The following is an 18,003-nucleotide window of genomic DNA, read 5'->3' on the forward strand; positions in this document are numbered from 1 at the left end:
CCCCTTCTTAGTTAAAAACCTAAAAATGTGTTCCCCGTTACAGCGCCGCTTGCCCCGCCCACTTACGTCACGATCCGGCGGCTGCAACTACAGTGACAGCCAGGCTGAGGGCGGCTAGTCACTCACTCACAGTCTGTCCCTTTCTTCCTGCCCCCGCTGTATTCATGCCTGCACGCAGCGCTGCAACTTGCTAGTGAGCAGCAGCTGCATGCATAGGCACTCATGGGGAGCGGGCAGCGTGCTTGTCAGCCTCTCCTGCCGCTATCTGCTGGGCTAGGACTGGGAGAAACTGTGGGTGGCCAGGGCTGAGCAGACTTCCCTTACCTCCAGTGAAATCAGCCTGCCTGTGCTAAGAGAGTTAGTGACAACTCGAACGGAGGTAGGCAAAAATCTCCGCTCTGCCCCCCTTTCCTGTTCACAACAGCCAGAGCCAGCCAGCCAGCCCGCATGTGTAATTGGAGTGACACTAAGACAAGGGGGGCAGACGAAGCAGCCGTGTCAGCCCTGTCCTGTATAGGCTGCAGCTCCACCCCCTGTGTGTATGATGTTGGGACTTGAGGGCCACGCTGAATCTGATCTTTCCCCTATAATCTGTGACACGAGGGGGAAGGGGTCAGGCTGGGGGCTGCAGATGCATAGCCTTCTCCTCTGATTGATTCCTGCTGCTTGGCTCCAGCCTGACAAGTGTCACCTGGCTGCAACATTTGAATTGGTACTTTTCCTACTGTTAGCTATATGATTGAATGGGGGAGTGAAGGTTTTGTTTTATGTGTGTGCATGAGAAATGGTATGGGGGAGCATGTTTTCAGTGAGTGTGATCTGTGTGTGTGAGAGTGGTCTATGAAGTGATCTGTGTGTGTATGTGTGTTAGTGTGTGTGTGTGTAAGTGTGTGTGTGTAAGTGTGTTTGTGTGTGTGTATGTGTGATCTCTGTATGTTAGTGAGGGTGTGATCTTTGTGTGTGTGATCTCTGTATGTTAGTGAGAGTGTGATCTTTGTGTGTGTGTGATCTCTGTATGTTAGTGAGCGTGTGATCTTTGTGTGTGTGTGATCTCAGTATGTTAGTGAGAGTGTGATCTTTGTGTGTGTGTGATATCTGTATGTTAGCGAGCGTGTGATCTCTGTGTGTTTGTGTGTGCGATCTCTGTATGTTAGTGAGCGTGTTTGATCTCTGCGTGTTAGTGAGCGTGTGATCTCTGTGTGTTTGTGTGTGTGTGATCTCTGTATGTTAGTGAGCGTGTGTGATCTCTGCGTGTTAGTGAGCGTGTGATCTCTGTGTGTTTGTGTGTGTGTGTGTGATCTCTGTATGTTAGTGAGCGTGTGATCTCTGTGTGTTTGTGTGTGTGATCTCTGTGTGTTTGTGTGTGTGTGTGATCTTTGTGTGTGTGTGATCTCAGTATGTTAGTGAGCGTGTGGTCTTTGTGTGTGTGTGATCTCAGTATGTTAGTGAGAGTGTGATCTTTGTGTGTGTGTGCTATCTGTATGTTAGCGAGCGTGTGATCTCTGTGTGTTTGTGTGTGCGATCTCTGTATGTTAGTGAGCGTGTTTGATCTCTGCGTGTTAGTGACCGTGTGATCTCTGTGTGTTTGTGTGTGTGTGATCTCTGTATGTTAGTGAGCGTGTGTGATCTCTGCGTGTTAGTGAGCGTGTGATCTCTGTGTGTTTGTGTGTGTGTGATCTCTGTATGTTAGTGAGCGTGTGATCTCTGTGTGTTTGTGTGTGTGATCTCTGTGTGTTTGTGTGTGTGTGTGATCTTTGTGTGTGTTTGACCTCTGTATGTTAGTGAGCGTGTGTGATCTCTGCGTTTGTGTGTGTGATCTCTGTGTGTGTGTGTGTGATCTTTGTGTGTGTGATCTCTGTATGTTAGTGAGAGTGTGATCTTTGTGTGTGTGTGATCTGTTTGTGTGTGTGTAGTGTACGTAATCAAAGGGCACCTAACAATGTGGGCGCCCTGGCAAGCTGGTAGTAAAATATAGGTAAATTACCAATATTTTACTATTAAAGTGTAAAGAAGGATTGTAAAATATTGGTATTAAATACCGATATTTTACTATAGCTCCACCTACCCCTACTTTCACACAAAACCCTCCCCCCTGACGCCTAACTATCCCACACTGCACAGACACCTTACTGACACCTAATACTTACCACCCATTCCGCACAAACACCCTACCTGATGCCTAACTGCGCCCCCCCCCCCCCCACACACACACACCCACACAAACACCCTACCTGACCCTTAACTGCGCCCACGCCACCAATTGCCACAGAAAAAGAAAATAACGTACTTTTTCGGGCGCCACCATAGGCCCATTTAAATAGTGTAATTGAGGAGTAAATAGATCACCCAATAAATATTGGGTACTGGACTGCTAGGATGCTTTTTAACAGGCACCGAGGGCGCCCACATTTCCACTCTGCTGCCATTTCAATGTCTTGCATAGTTTTATTTTGCAACAAAAGGGGGTGTGGCTTAAGGTGTGGCCTGTGCTGTGTGGGCGGAGTTTAGGGCACCAGATCTTCTGTGCCTATAGGCTCCACAGCTCTAAATCCGGCCCTGTGGGCAACACAAGTATTTTTTCTGCTCCGCTTAGTTTTTAGATCATTTTGAAACAGATCTGTTATCAGTCATGTCCTGTCACTTCCGGCTCATATTCTTGTTAATGTCTCAACTCTAGTCAGCACCATCTACAGTCCCATCTACCCTCAGAGTGTGTTATTCTTCACCACACTTACATTCACTTACGTGTAAAACTCCTCTGCTGGTGAGATGGAGCTGTTGATCCACGTTACACTGGTGTTGAGGAAATAGTTGGTGCAGTTGTCTGTATTCCACTCATTGTTGCAGGTGGTCCAAGGCAGCTCAGAACGAAATGAGAAGATGAGGTAGTAGAGTGCCCAGGCTATGATGGTGTTGTAATAAGATGCAATATAAAATGCTATTATACAGATAGCATAGCCAATTCCTGGGGGAATAAAAAGCATAACCACATAAATACCACATCTGAAACTGATTCTTAAGCCTCATTTGCTGCTCGTATTGTCTCTGGTGATTGCTTACTGGTCTTAATAGATAATGAGATGACATTAAAGTCTATGGGCCATATGCAATTCACTTTTTTCACCTGACTTTTCTCCCAGGAGATAATTTTTCATCTTCGATTAAAATAACTTTTCAGCACTTTGACTAAAAAAGTTTTAAAAAGTAGGTGAAAAGATACTATCAAAATTATTTTGAGTATTTTCTTGTTTTCTGGTTGTTTTAAAGGCATTTTATTGACAAGTTTAAAAATATCACCTAGGAGAAAACTCAGGTGAAAAAGTGAATTGCATATGGCCATATGACCCATATGCAATTAACTTTTTCTCCTAACCTTTCTCCTAGGTGATATATTCACACCTTGTCAATATAATGTATTTTAAACCACCAGCAGGCAAGAAAATTGTCAAAATAACTTTGACAGCACTTTTTCACATACTTTTTGATACTTTTTCAGTTGGAAAGTACTGAAAAGATATTTTAAAAAGAAGTTGAAAAATTATCTCCTAGGAGAAAACACAGGAGAAAAAGTTAATTGCATATGGGCCTATATATTCATTCCATCAACACAACTATAAGGCTCACAGGATCAAAGGGTTACGTTTACAAAAGTACGGTAAACTTAATGTGTGCAGATAGCACATGTTACCTTTACCAGGATTTTTATAATTTATGTAGTGAGATATAGAGATAATGAATTGTATGTACAGTATAGTACAGCTAAGAAATCGAGCATTAGTAGCAAAAAAAGTCTCAAATTGTTTTCCAGTACAGGAAGAGTTAAAGCTAATGTAAGTCAACCCCCCCCCCCCCCCCCCCTAAAAAAAAGAAAAGGGTCATTCTCAACTAAGGAGAGGGAAGGCTTTGGGTCCTATAGAGCAGTGTTTCTCATTTTATTGGTATGTACCCCTTATAAACCCTGTAATTAGAAAGTACCCCCTAGCATACCAAACATTATCACAAGTACCCCTTAACTAATATATATTTAATTGTAGTACATGATAATTGGTTCTAAACAATTTCCAAGCATTTCCTATTGCTTATAATTCACTAAAATACTAATTTGGTGTTGTTTCTATAGGATTTAGCATTTTCAAAAACTATAAATTAATTATTCTTGGTTCAGTATACCAAGCCCGTGTACACCCTGGAACCATCAGAAGTACCATCTGGGGTAGGCGTACCACATGTTGAGAACCTAGGCTATAGAGCCTTCCCGTTCCTCAGCTGGTCCCCTCAATCCAGTGATGCCGCCCACTTTCGAATCCCGTGCCACGAGAGGCTTTGGAAGTTTCCGGGATCCCGAGTGCTTCAAAAGATGGGCGGCTTTGTACTGCGCCTGCGTGAGCATATGGCAGAACGTGCTAGCGCAGACGTAGTATACAGCCACCCATCTTCAGGAGTACTTGGGCTCCCAAAGACTTATGTAACTTCCTGAGGCCACACAGAGCAGTATTCGACTGATCGGTCAGATACTGCTACCAGGGGTGACAGTGCTGGAAAGAGGAGACCATGAGAGGAGCGAGAAGGCTCTATAGAACCCAGATTCTTCCCTCTCCATAGGTAACTATCTATTTTTGTTTTCTATACAAAAGAGCTTCATTGAGTTATTCAACCCACTACGGCGAGGGACACACATTACTTGTAGGAGCTGGATGGAGGAAGCTCCAGGTAAGTACAAATGGGTGTTTTTTACTCACCTTGTGTGTCCTTTAATTACATGAACACATGAAACCTACTAAGTGAGGAGATCCTCTGACAGCAATTAACCCTTGGCAATATTTCTAAACCCTCCTGCTGTTATTCAAAACAAAAAAAGAAAAGTTTCCCTATGAATCGTCATACTTTTCAATGTATTACTTTTCTAGATCCTCAGTGTACGGTAATGTTTATTTAGTTGCTGGTGTTGTGCTGTGCTACATTATTTTTCCAGTTTTAGCAGACTTACCTTTAAATAATGGACAGATTTTTCTCCATACAGAAATACAGCCGCTTCTGTGATACTGACCCAGAGCCAGTTCCATATAAAACAGAGGAATTCCCCCAAACACAGCCATAATCACATATGGAATGAGAAAAGCTCCTGCAATGACAAAGTTTTTCTAGGAATTAACATGAGCTCAGTCTTTGATCTCCAGCGCATGCCAAGCGAAAATATTTCACTTCATTTCACAGCTGTTTGCTTTTAGTTCTTTTTAAAATGGCATTTAGAAAAGAGCAAAGAGCTAAAAACTTTCTTTGAGATACCAACGTACCTGGTTTATCATTGCCATGTTAATGAAGATGACGTGCAATCAGAACAAGAGAAATCAGATTCCCTATTTAAAGGGGTTCTTTCGCGAAAAAAGTAGGCAGTTAAAAAATGTGACAGATGACAGGTTTTGGGCCAGTCCATCTTTTTAAGGGGGATTCTCAGGGCTTTCTTTGTTTTCAACAGCATTTCCTGAACAACAGTTTAACTGCCAAAATAACAAGATACCAGCCGGCCTCCCTAATCACTTGCACACTATTATGTCAGTTAGATTTTGCAACTGTTGTTCAGGAAATGCTGTTGAAAACAAACAAAGCCCTGAGAATCTCCCTTAAAAAGATGGACTGGCCCAAAACCTGTCATCTGTCACATTTTTTAACTGCCTACTTTTTTCGCGAAAGAACTCCTTTAAAGATAATCTGTTCTCTAAAATTCTTACAATAAAAAGCATACAATTCTATTTATTATGTTCTCCTAGGCCCCTCTGTGCTGTTTCTTCCACTCCCTGCTGCAATCCTGGCTTGTAATTGCCATTTTTATGCGGTGTTTACAAACAAAAGACATAGCAGGTGATAGGCTGAGAGTAGCTCAGTGTGTGAGTCATACAGAGTGTGCAGGGGGCCTGGAGAGGGTGTGTATAGCTTATATCCAATCACAAGCAGCACAGCACATTCCAGCCTGACTGCTTGAGCCGACAGAGCCGACAGAGGAAAGAAGATTAGATCATATAACAGAGATAATACAGCCACTGTGCAACTAGGAAAGGCTGCAGTAAGCCAGACCACATTAGAACAGGTATAGGAACTTATAGGATAGAAGAAATAAGGCTCCAAATTTTGTTACAGAGTCTCTTTAAGTAAAAATAGTACAATGGCCCATCTGTTATTCACTATGGCCGCCGCATTATGCTACAGGTAATGGCTGTGATGATTGCCAGTAAATAGACAGCAATGCTCCTTTAACATGGAGAAAATGCTTATAAAACATCCCAGCAAAAAGTCAGATCAGTGTTATATATATTTTTTAAAATGTTATTACTGTGGTACAAATAAAAAAAAACGTGTAACACCCCTCTTCTCCCGCCCTCCAGGGTAGTTATGACAGTACAGCATAAGGTGGTAAGGATCAGACAAGAGGTAAAAAATTGAATCTGGACGTACCTGGGGCTTCCTCCAGCCCCCGTTGCCCGTGAGGTCCCTCTGTGTCCTCTAGGACCCTTCTGTGGTCCTGCTAGCAGGTCGTAAAGCTAGAGACTTTGGTGTCATTGCACCCATCACCATAAGGGTCCTGCGCATGCGTGGTTCAGTCTTTTGAGTACCGCGCATGTGCAGGACCTTTACGTCAACAGGCGTGATCAGGGACGAATCTAGGGGGGGGCAAGCTGGTATCTTGCCCCAGGCGCAGTTTGTTGAATTCTTAAAAAGGCGGTAAAAATGAATGGCAAAACCTGACCTTTAGGCGCCAAAACCTGACCTTGCCCCAGGCGCAACTTGGTCTTGATCCGTCCCTGAGCGTGATGATGCGCCGGGTGCCTGGATGGCTGGGTGCCTGGACAGCGCATGCACAACTTTGGCCGATGTCACACACCTACCACAGCCGCCAGAGGGACCATTGAGGGGACCCAGAGGACACCGAGGGTCCTCGTGGGCTACGGTGGGCTGGAGGAAGCCCCGGGTAAGTCCAGATTTCCTTTTTTCACCTCTGTACAGGGTCACTTTAATACAAAGCCTGCTTGCAGTGAGTTACAATAATGCAATCAGTTACAACGCAGTGCTGTGAACAGCCCCATAGAATTGTATAGGCAGTGAGTTGACATTGTTCTGCAACACAACTGAGCACTGTGAACTAGCCCTCAAAGGTTTCCAATGAAGATGCCTGGGTTAGCAAAATACCGTAAGCAGGTTTAGTATTCTCAGCCCTGCTTCCACCCAGCTCTTTGATGGTAGTTTGAGTACAGAAAATACTTCTGTGTACATCATAGCTTCTTTCATGTATTGCCTTGAATAGTAGTTTCTACACTATGGGGTTGGTTCACAAAACACACTTTATGCTGTATCAGGTGGATTTCAGCACGTGAGTAAAACATTTACGCACCTAAATAAAAGTTTATGCACAAGCATTTTACCACTTAAAACGTAAAGCCCATTCACTATAGAACTAATAAAATAATGGGCAAGTATGCAGAATAAAAGGACTTTTCAAAGAGTGCTCAAATTATGGGTCAATTACTCTCACATTCTAGCATCATAATGCTTAAAAATGAAATTTTTTTGTCACAAGGGCCTGATGAAGGGCTAATTCCGCCCGAAATGAACTTGTGTCATTGCCTATTTAATCTTAATTGATGCTAATGACCAGGGCCGAGCCTGGGCGGGTGCTGCGGGTGCATTGCACCAAAGCGCCTGTCTCTGACAGGCACCGCCCAGTCGCTGTTCACCCCCTGTGGCCGCCGCTCCCTCCGTCCCTGTGGCCGCCGCCGCTGCTCCCCCCCTCCCTCCTGGCGCCTCACTCAGACCTCGATCAGGCGGCAACCAATCGTGCGGGCGCTAGGACCTAGCACACCGCACTGATATGCGGAAGTGACATCACTTCCGCATATAGAGCGGGTGCGTCCGGCGCCCGCTCTTACTGGTCGGGTCGCTGCTGATCCTGAGGTCTGCAAGGTGAGGGGGGAGTGGGAGTGGTGGCGGCTGGGGGGCTCCCTGTCACTCACTGCCTAAAGGGGCTCCCTGTCACTAACTGGCAAAACGGGGCTCCCTGTCACTCACTGCCTAAAGGGGCTCCCTGTCACTCACTGCTCAAACGGGCTCCCTGTCACTCAGTGCCTAAAGGGGCTCCCTGTCACTATTCAAACGGGCTCCCTGTCACTCACTGCCTAAAGGGGCTCCCTGTCACTCACTGCCTAAAGGGCTCCCTGTCACTCACTAGCTAAAGGGGCTCCCTGTCACTCACTGCCTAAAGGGGCTCACTGTCATTCAATGCTCAAACGGGCTCCCTGTCACTCACTGCCTAAAGGGGCTCCCTGTCACTCACTGCCTAAAGGGGCTCCCTGTCACTCACTGCTCAAATGGGCTCCCTGTCACTGACTAGCTAAAGGGACTCTCTGTCACTTACTGCCTAAAGGGGCTCCCTGTCACTCACTGCTCAAACGGGCTCCCTGTCACTCACTGCCTAAAGGGGCTCCCTGTCACTCACTGCCTAAAGGTGCTCCCTGTCACTCACTGCCTAAAGGGGCTCCCTGTCACTCACTGCTCAAACGGGCTCCCTGTCACTCACTGACTAAAGGGGCTTCCTGTCACTTACTGCTCAAACGGGCTCCCTGTCACTCACTGCCTAAAGGGGCTCCCTGTCACTCACTGCCTAAAGGGGCTCCCTGTCACTCACTGCTCAAACGGGCTCCCTGTCACTCACTGCCTAAAGGGGCTCCCTGTCATTCACTGCCTAAAGGGGCTCCCTGTCACTCACTGCCTAAAGGGGCTCCCTGTCACTCACAGCTCAAACGGGCTCCCTGTCACTCACTGCCTAAAGGGGCTCCCTGTCACTCACTGCCTAAAGGGGCTCCCTGTCACTCACTGCTCAAACGGGCTCCCTGTCACTCACTGCCTAAAGGGGCTCCCTGTCACTCACTGCTCAAACGGGCTCCCTGTCACTCACTGCCTAAAGGGGCTCCCTGTCACTCACTGCCTAAAAAGGCTCCCTGTCACTCACTGCTCAAACGGGCTCCCTGTCACTCACTGCCTAAAGGGGCTCCCTGTCACTCACTGCCTAAAGGGGCTCCCTGTCACTCACTGCTCAAACGGGCTCCCTGTCACTCACTAGCTAAAGGGGCTCCCTGTCACTCACTGCCTAAAGGGGCTCCCTGTCACTCACTGCCTAAAGGGGCTCCCTGTCACTCACTGCCTAAAGGGGCTCCCTGTCACTCACTGCCTAAAGGGGCTCCCTGTCACTCACTGCCTAAAGGGGCTCCCTGTCACTCACTGCCTAAAAAGGCTCCCTGTCACTCACTGCTCAAACGGGCTCCCTGTCACTCACTGCCTAAAGGGGCTCCCTGTCACTCACTGCCTAAAGGGGCTCCCTGTCACTCACTGCTCATACGGGCTCCCTGTCACTCACTGCCTAAAGGGGCTCACTGTCACTCACTGCCTAAATGGGCTCCCTGTCACTCACTGCCTAAAGGGGCTCCCTGTCATTCACTGCTCAAACGGCTCCCTTTCACTCACTGCCTAAAGGGGCGCCCTGTCACTCACTGCCTAAAGGGGCTCCCTGTCACTCACTGCTCAAACGGGCTCCCTGTACTCACTAGCTAAAGGGGCTCCTTGTCACTCACTGCCTAAAGGGGCTCCCTGTCACTCACTGCTCAAACGGGCTCCCTGTCACTTACTGCCTAAAGGGGCTCCCTGTCACTCACTGCTCAAACGGGCTCCCTGTGACTCACTGCCTAAAGGGGCTCCCTGTCACTCACTGCCTAAAGGGGCTCCCTGTCACTCACTGCCTAAAGGGGCTCCCTGTCATTCACTGCTCAAACGGGCTCCCTGTCACTCACTGCCTAAAGGGGCTCCCTGTCACTCACTGCCTAAAGAGGCTCCCTGTCACTCACTGCCTAAAGGGGCTCCGTCACTTACTGCCTAAAGGGGCTCCCTGTCACTCACTGCTTAAACGGGCTCCCTGTCACTCACTGCCTAAAGGGGCTCCCTGTCACTCACTGCCTAAAGGGGCTCCCTGTCACTCACTGCCTAAAGGGGCTCCCTGTCACTCACTGCAAAAAAGGCTCGCTGTCACTCACTACCTAAAGGGGCTCCCTGTCATTCACTGCCTAAAGGGGCTCCCTGTCACTCACTGCCTAAAGGGGCTCCCTGTCACTCACTGCTCAAACGGGCTCCCTGTCACTCACTAGCTAAAGGGGCTCCCTGTCACTCACTGCCTAAAGGGGCTCCCTGTCACTCACTGCCTAAAGGGGCTCCCTGTCACTCACTGCCTAAAGGGGCTCCCTGTCACTCACTGCCTAAAGGGGCTCCCTGTCACTCACTGCCTAAAGGGGCTCCCTGTCACTCACTGCCTAAAAAGGCTCCCTGTCACTCACTGCTCAAACGGGCTCCCTGTCACTCACTGCCTAAAGGGGCTCCCTGTCACTCACTGCCTAAAGGGGCTCCCTGTCACTCACTGCTCATACGGGCTCCCTGTCACTCACTGCCTAAAGGGGCTCCCTGTCACTCACTGCCTAAATGGGCTCCCTGTCACTCACTGCCTAAAGGGGCTCCCTGTCATTCACTGCTCAAACGGCTCCCTTTCACTCACTGCCTAAAGGGGCGCCCTGTCACTCACTGCCTAAAGGGGCTCCCTGTCACTCACTGCTCAAACGGGCTCCCTGTACTCACTAGCTAAAGGGGCTCCTTGTCACTCACTGCCTAAAGGGGCTCCCTGTCACTCACTGCTCAAACGGGCTCCCTGTCACTTACTGCCTAAAGGGGCTCCCTGTCACTCACTGCCTAAAGGGGCTCCCTGTCACTCACAGCTCAAACGGGCTCCCTGTCACTCACTGCCTAAAGGGGCTCCCTGTCACTCACTGCCTAAAGGGGCTCCCTGTCACTCACTGCTCAAACGGGCTCCCTGTCACTCACTGCCTAAAGGGGCTCCCTGTCACTCACTGCTCAAACGGGCTCCCTGTCACTCACTGCCTAAAGGGGCTCCCTGTCACTCACTGCCTAAAAAGGCTCCCTGTCACTCACTGCTCAAACGGGCTCCCTGTCACTCACTGCCTAAAGGGGCTCCCTGTCACTCACTGCCTAAAGGGGCTCCCTGTCACTCACTGCTCAAACGGGCTCCCTGTCACTCACTAGCTAAAGGGGCTCCCTGTCACTCACTGCCTAAAGGGGCTCCCTGTCACTCACTGCCTAAAGGGGCTCCCTGTCACTCACTGCCTAAAGGGGCTCCCTGTCACTCACTGCCTAAAGGGGCTCCCTGTCACTCACTGCCTAAAGGGGCTCCCTGTCACTCACTGCCTAAAAAGGCTCCCTGTCACTCACTGCTCAAACGGGCTCCCTGTCACTCACTGCCTAAAGGGGCTCCCTGTCACTCACTGCCTAAAGGGGCTCCCTGTCACTCACTGCTCATACGGGCTCCCTGTCACTCACTGCCTAAAGGGGCTCACTGTCACTCACTGCCTAAATGGGCTCCCTGTCACTCACTGCCTAAAGGGGCTCCCTGTCATTCACTGCTCAAACGGCTCCCTTTCACTCACTGCCTAAAGGGGCGCCCTGTCACTCACTGCCTAAAGGGGCTCCCTGTCACTCACTGCTCAAACGGGCTCCCTGTACTCACTAGCTAAAGGGGCTCCTTGTCACTCACTGCCTAAAGGGGCTCCCTGTCACTCACTGCTCAAACGGGCTCCCTGTCACTTACTGCCTAAAGGGGCTCCCTGTCACTCACTGCTCAAACGGGCTCCCTGTGACTCACTGCCTAAAGGGGCTCCCTGTCACTCACTGCCTAAAGGGGCTCCCTGTCACTCACTGCCTAAAGGGGCTCCCTGTCATTCACTGCTCAAACGGGCTCCCTGTCACTCACTGCCTAAAGGGGCTCCCTGTCACTCACTGCCTAAAGAGGCTCCCTGTCACTCACTGCCTAAAGGGGCTCCGTCACTTACTGCCTAAAGGGGCTCCCTGTCACTCACTGCTTAAACGGGCTCCCTGTCACTCACTGCCTAAAGGGGCTCCCTGTCACTCACTGCCTAAAGGGGCTCCCTGTCACTCACTGCCTAAAGGGGCTCCCTGTCACTCACTGCAAAAAAGGCTCGCTGTCACTCACTACCTAAAGGGGCTCCCTGTCATTCACTGCCTAAAGGGGCTCCCTGTCACTCACTGCCTAAAGGGGCTCCCTGTCACTCACTGCTCAAACGGGCTCCCTGTCACTCACTAGCTAAAGGGGCTCCCTGTCACTCACTGCCTAAAGGGGCTCCCTGTCACTCACTGCCTAAAGGGGCTCCCTGTCACTCACTGCCTAAAGGGGCTCCCTGTCACTCACTGCCTAAAGGGGCTCCCTGTCACTCACTGCCTAAAGGGGCTCCCTGTCACTCACTGCCTAAAAAGGCTCCCTGTCACTCACTGCTCAAACGGGCTCCCTGTCACTCACTGCCTAAAGGGGCTCCCTGTCACTCACTGCCTAAAGGGGCTCCCTGTCACTCACTGCTCATACGGGCTCCCTGTCACTCACTGCCTAAAGGGGCTCCCTGTCACTCACTGCCTAAATGGGCTCCCTGTCACTCACTGCCTAAAGGGGCTCCCTGTCATTCACTGCTCAAACGGCTCCCTTTCACTCACTGCCTAAAGGGGCGCCCTGTCACTCACTGCCTAAAGGGGCTCCCTGTCACTCACTGCTCAAACGGGCTCCCTGTACTCACTAGCTAAAGGGGCTCCTTGTCACTCACTGCCTAAAGGGGCTCCCTGTCACTCACTGCTCAAACGGGCTCCCTGTCACTTACTGCCTAAAGGGGCTCCCTGTCACTCACTGCTCAAACGGGCTCCCTGTGACTCACTGCCTAAAGGGGCTCCCTGTCACTCACTGCCTAAAGGGGCTCCCTGTCACTCACTGCCTAAAGGGGCTCCCTGTCATTCACTGCTCAAACGGGCTCCCTGTCACTCACTGCCTAAAGGGGCTCCCTGTCACTCACTGCCTAAAGAGGCTCCCTGTCACTCACTGCCTAAAGGGGCTCCGTCACTCACTGCCTAAAGGGGCTCCCTGTCACTCACTGCTTAAACGGGCTCCCTGTCACTCACTGCCTAAAGGGGCTCCCTGTCACTCACTGCCTAAAGGGGCTCCCTGTCACTCCCTGCCTAAAGGGGCTCCCTGTCACTCACTGCAAAAAAGGCTCGCTGTCACTCACTACCTAAAGGGGCTCCCTGTCATTCACTGCCTAAAGGGGCTCCCTGTCACTCACTGCCTAAAGGGGCTCCCTGTCACTCACTGCTCATACGGGCTCCCTGTCACTCACTGCCTAAAGGGGCTCCCTGTCACTCACTGCCTAAAGGGGCTCCCTGTCACTCACTAGCTAAAGGTGCTTCCTGTCACTCACTGCCTAAAGGGGCTCCCTGTCACTCACTGCCTAAAGGGGCTCCCTGTCACTCACTGCCTAAAGGGGCTCCCTGTCACTCATTGCCTAAAGGGGCTCCCTGTCACTCCCTGCCTAAAGGGGCTCCCTTTCACTCACTGCATAAAAGGCTCCCTGTCACTCACTACCTAAAGGGGCTACCTGTCACTCACTGCCTAAAGGAGCTCCCTGTCACTCACTGCCTAAAAGGGCTCCCTGTCACTCACTGCTCAAACGGGCTCCCTGTCACTCACTGCCTAAAGGGGCTCCCTGTCACTCACTGCCTAAAGGGGCTCCCTGTCACTCACTGCTCAAACGGGCTCCCTGTCACTCACTAGCTAAAGGGGCTCCCTGTCACTCACTGCCTAAAGGGGCTCCCTGTCACTCACTGCCTAAAGGGGCTCCCTGTCACTCACTGCCTAAAGGGGCTCCCTGTCACTCACTGCCTAAAGGGGCTCCCTGTCACTCACTGCCTAAAGGGGCTCCCTGTCACTCACTGCCTAAAAAGGCTCCCTGTCACTCACTGCTCTTCTGCGTCCCACGCCGGCGCGCTGACGTCATCGGACGTCCGCCGGGCTGTACTGCGCAGGCGCAGTAGTTCTACGCCTGCGCAGTACAGCCCGGCGGACGTCCGATGACATCAGCGTGCCGGCGTGGGACGTAGTGTTGGGCGAACATCTAGATGTTCGGGTTCGGGCCGAACAGGCCGAACATGTCCGCGATGTTCGGGTGTTCGACCCGAACTCCGAACATAATGGAAGTCAATGGGGACCCGAACTTTTGTGCTTTGTAAAGCCTCCTTACATGCTACATACCCCAAATTTACAGGGTATGTGCACCTTGGGAGTGGGTACAAGAGGAAAAAAAAATTTAGCAAAAAGAGCTTATAGTTTTTGAGAAAATCGATTTTAAAGTTTCAAAGGGAAAACTGTCTTTTAAATGCGGGAAATGTCTGTTTTCTTTGCACAGGTAACATGCTTTTTGTCGGCATGCAGTCATAAATGTAATACATATAAGAGGTTCCAGGAAAAGGGACCGGTAATGCTAACCCAGCAGCAGCACACGTGATGGAACAGGAGGAGGGTGGCGCAGGAGGAGAAGGCCACGCTTTGAGACACAACAACCCAGGCCTTGCATGAGGACAAGAAGCGTGCGGATAGCATGCTTTGTACCACCATGCAGTCATAAATGTAATAAAGATAAGTGGTTCAATAAACAGGGACCACGCGGCAACGCTAACCCAGCAGCAGCACACGTGATGGAACAGGAGGAGGCGCAGGAGGAGAAGGCCACGCTTTGTGAGACACAACAACCCAGGCCTTGCATGAGGACAAAAAGCGTGCGGAGAGCATGCTTTGTACCGCCATGTAGTCATAAATGTAATAAAGATAAGAGGTTCAATAAACAGGGACCACGCGGCAACGCTAACCCAGCAGCAGCAGCAGCAGCAGCAGCACACGTGATGGAACAGGAGGAGGCGCAGGAGGAGAAGGCCACGCTTTGTGAGACACAACAACCCAGGCCTTGCATGAGGACAAAAAGCGTGCGGATAGCATGCTTTGTACCGCCATGTAGTCATAAATGTAATAAAGATAAGAGGTTCCATAAACAGGGACCGGCAACGGTAACCCAGCAGCAGCAGCAGCAGCAGCAGCACACGTGATGGAACAGGAGGAGGCGCAGGAGGAGAAGGCCACGCTTTGTGAGACACAACAACCCAGGCCTTGCATGAGGACAAAAAGCGTGCGGATAGCATGCTTTGTACCGCCATGTAGTCATAAATGTAATAAAGATAAGAGGTTCAATAAACAGGGACCACGCGGCAACGCTAACCCAGCAGCAGCAGCAGCAGCAGCACACGTGATGGAACAGGAGGAGGCGCAGGAGGAGAAGGCCACGCTTTGTGAGACACAACAACCCAGGCCTTGCATGAGGACAAAAAGCGTGCGGATAGCATGCTTTGTACCGCCATGTAGTCATAAATGTAATAAAGATAAGAGGTTCCATAAACAGGGACCACGCGGCAACGGTAACCCAGCAGCAGCAGCAGCAGCAGCAGCAGCACACGTGATGGAACAGGAGGAGGCGCAGGAGGAGAAGGCCACGCTTTGTGAGACACAACAACCCAGGCCTTGCATGAGGACAAAAAGCGTGCGGATATAGCAGCAATGCTTTTTGCCGCCATGCAGTCATAAATGTAATACAGATGAGAGGTTCAATAAACAGGGACCGGAAACGCTAAACCATCCCAGATGTTCATCAGTCATGTTACTTGGTTGGGGTCCAGGAGTGTTGCGTAGTCGTTTCCAATCCAGGATTGATTCATTTTAATTTGAGTCAGACGGTCTGCATTTTCTGTGGAGAGGCGGATACGCCGATCTGTGATGATGCCTCCGGCAGCACTGAAACAGCGTTCCGACATAACGCTGGCTGCCGGGCAAGCCAGCACCTCTATTGCGTACATTGCCAGTTCGTGCCAGGTGTCTAGCTTCATGCCCGGTTTCAGGTCCAGCGGTGCCAGCCACAAATCCGTCTGTTCCTTTATTCCCCTCCAAATTTCCTCCCCTGTGTGCTGCTTATCCCCAAGGCAGATCAGCTTCAGCAACGCTTGCTGACGCATGCCAACAGCTGTGCTGCACTGCTTCCACGATCCTACTGCTGCTGGTGCTGGGTTAGCATTTCCGGATGAGGTACAGCTTTGAGATGCGTTGGAGGAGAAGGAGTCAGAGAGGTAGGTGCTGCTGTTGTTATCCAGCTGTTTGCGGCGTGGGCAACACCCGCGCCGTAGCAGGTGAGGAATCGCTGCCAGGCTCCACAAGGTTCACCCAGTGCGCGGTAAGGGAGATGTATCGACCCTGGCCGAACGCACTCGTCCAGGTGTCAGTGGTGAGGTGAACCTTGCAGGCAACGGCATTCTTCAAGCTTCGGGTTATTTAGCTGACCACGTGCTCATGCAACTCAGGCACTGCAGAGCGCGCAAAGTGGTAGCGGCTGGGAACAACGTAACGTGGGATGGCCACTGACATCATGCCCTTGAAGCTGTTTGTCTCCACCACTCGATATGGCAGCATTTCGCAGGCCAGAAGCTTGGCTATGCTGGCTGGCTGTTACTGCCACGGCCCGGGGGTCATTTGCTGGCAATTTCCTCTTGTGCTCAAACATCTCAGAGACAGACAACTCAACCGTAGCGCTGCACACCGAAGGGCTGTTGGTTGTTGTGTTTGATGAACACTGGGAGACCTCAAGAGCACTAGTCCGGAAAGTGACAGTGTCAGCATCGTCTGATGTTTGTGAATGTTGTGAACCACGCAATGGCTGGGCTACTGCTGCTGCTGAGGCGGGTCTGGTGGTGAGTCTGGTGAACCCAAGGGAGGCAGTGTTGCTGGTGGTACCCTGTCCTGCCGCGTTTGCCCACAGAGTGGGATGTTTGGATAGAATGTGGCGGCTCATGCTGGTGGTGGAGAGGTTGTTAATACTTTTCCCCCTGCTCAGGCGGGTCTTGCACACCTTGCAAATCGCCATGGTAACATCCTCAGTGCAGTCTTCAAAGAAAGCCCAGACTTTAACTGGCTGAGGACTCGGACCTCGTGCGTGATGTGCTGGTGCTGCTTAACCCACTGCTGGACGCTTGAGAGGTCATCCAAGTAATTATCTGGTCCTGTTCTTTTGGATCTGTGAGGGTTGTTGTCCTGGACAACATGGGCAGTATTGAGTGGGTTTTCTTGGGTGCTCCCCTGTGGCCTGTACGTGAACTGTCAGGGGAAACACCTCTTCCCTTGCCCCTCCCTCTTTCACCGGATTTCTTCCTCATTTCACTTATCCTTAAAGTACACGCTGACTGGCAGCAGTACAGTGGCAGTACAGAAATGCTATACAGTGGTGGGTGAGCGGTGTACCACTATTGTCAGCAGTGACACAGAGCACAATGCTATACAGTGGCGGGTGAGCGGTGTACTACTGTTCCCAGCAGACACAGAGTGGAAGTAAACACAATGCTATATAGTGTGGCTGAGCCGTGTACACAGAGTGGCATTAAACACAATGCTATATAGTCTGCTATATAGTCACCCCGAACAGGGTGATGTTCTGCAGAACCCGAACAGTGGCAAACACTGTTCGCCCAACACTACTGGGAGGGAACGCAGATTTTAGTACCTAAACACACGATACAACATGTTTTCCGGGGTCGGACTCTGAGGCACATACAGATGGTCCCGATCATCATCCTCATCATACAACTCTTCTCCTGAGTCTGACCCACCCACCACCTCTGCCACCCCAACATCCCCAGACACAGACCCCTCATCGTCCTCAACATTAACTTGGGATGCTGGCCTGAGCCAGACCTCCTCCTCCACATCAGGCCCCATCATCTCCTCAATGGCAGCCCTCATTAATCGCTCTGGCGACGGACTGATGGACACAACGTTCTCCTCCGGGGAGGGCTGCTGCTGACCACTGGCTGCTGGGGTGGATGTTATAGCTTGCGTGGGGCGTTGGCTGTTGCTGTTGTTGGGAGTGCTGCTCACAGCGGAGGTCTCTGGGGAACTCATGTTGAGCTCATATAGTGGTTGACGGTGAGTGGAGTATTACTGATCCCAGCAATATACACACTGACTGGCAGAGTACGCAA

At 50.7% G+C, this 18,003-nt stretch overlaps 1 protein-coding gene across 1 annotated transcript in view; it reads right to left on the bottom strand.

The window, feature by feature from the left end:
• Positions 1–18,003, bottom strand: part of SLC6A4 (solute carrier family 6 member 4) — a 162,283-nt gene that overhangs the window by 59,930 nt on the left and 84,350 nt on the right. The window contains exons 3-4 of the mRNA XM_068270328.1: positions 4,988–5,122; positions 2,746–2,965 (exon numbers count right to left, since the gene is read on the bottom strand). Coding sequence (XP_068126429.1) covers positions 2,746–2,965; positions 4,988–5,122 — 355 coding nt within the window. The remainder of the gene's footprint in view (positions 1–2,745; positions 2,966–4,987; positions 5,123–18,003) is intronic.

The sequence above is a fragment of the Hyperolius riggenbachi genome, chromosome 2, assembly GCF_040937935.1.
Source record: "Hyperolius riggenbachi isolate aHypRig1 chromosome 2, aHypRig1.pri, whole genome shotgun sequence".
NCBI classification, from domain to species: domain Eukaryota; kingdom Metazoa; phylum Chordata; class Amphibia; order Anura; family Hyperoliidae; genus Hyperolius; species Hyperolius riggenbachi.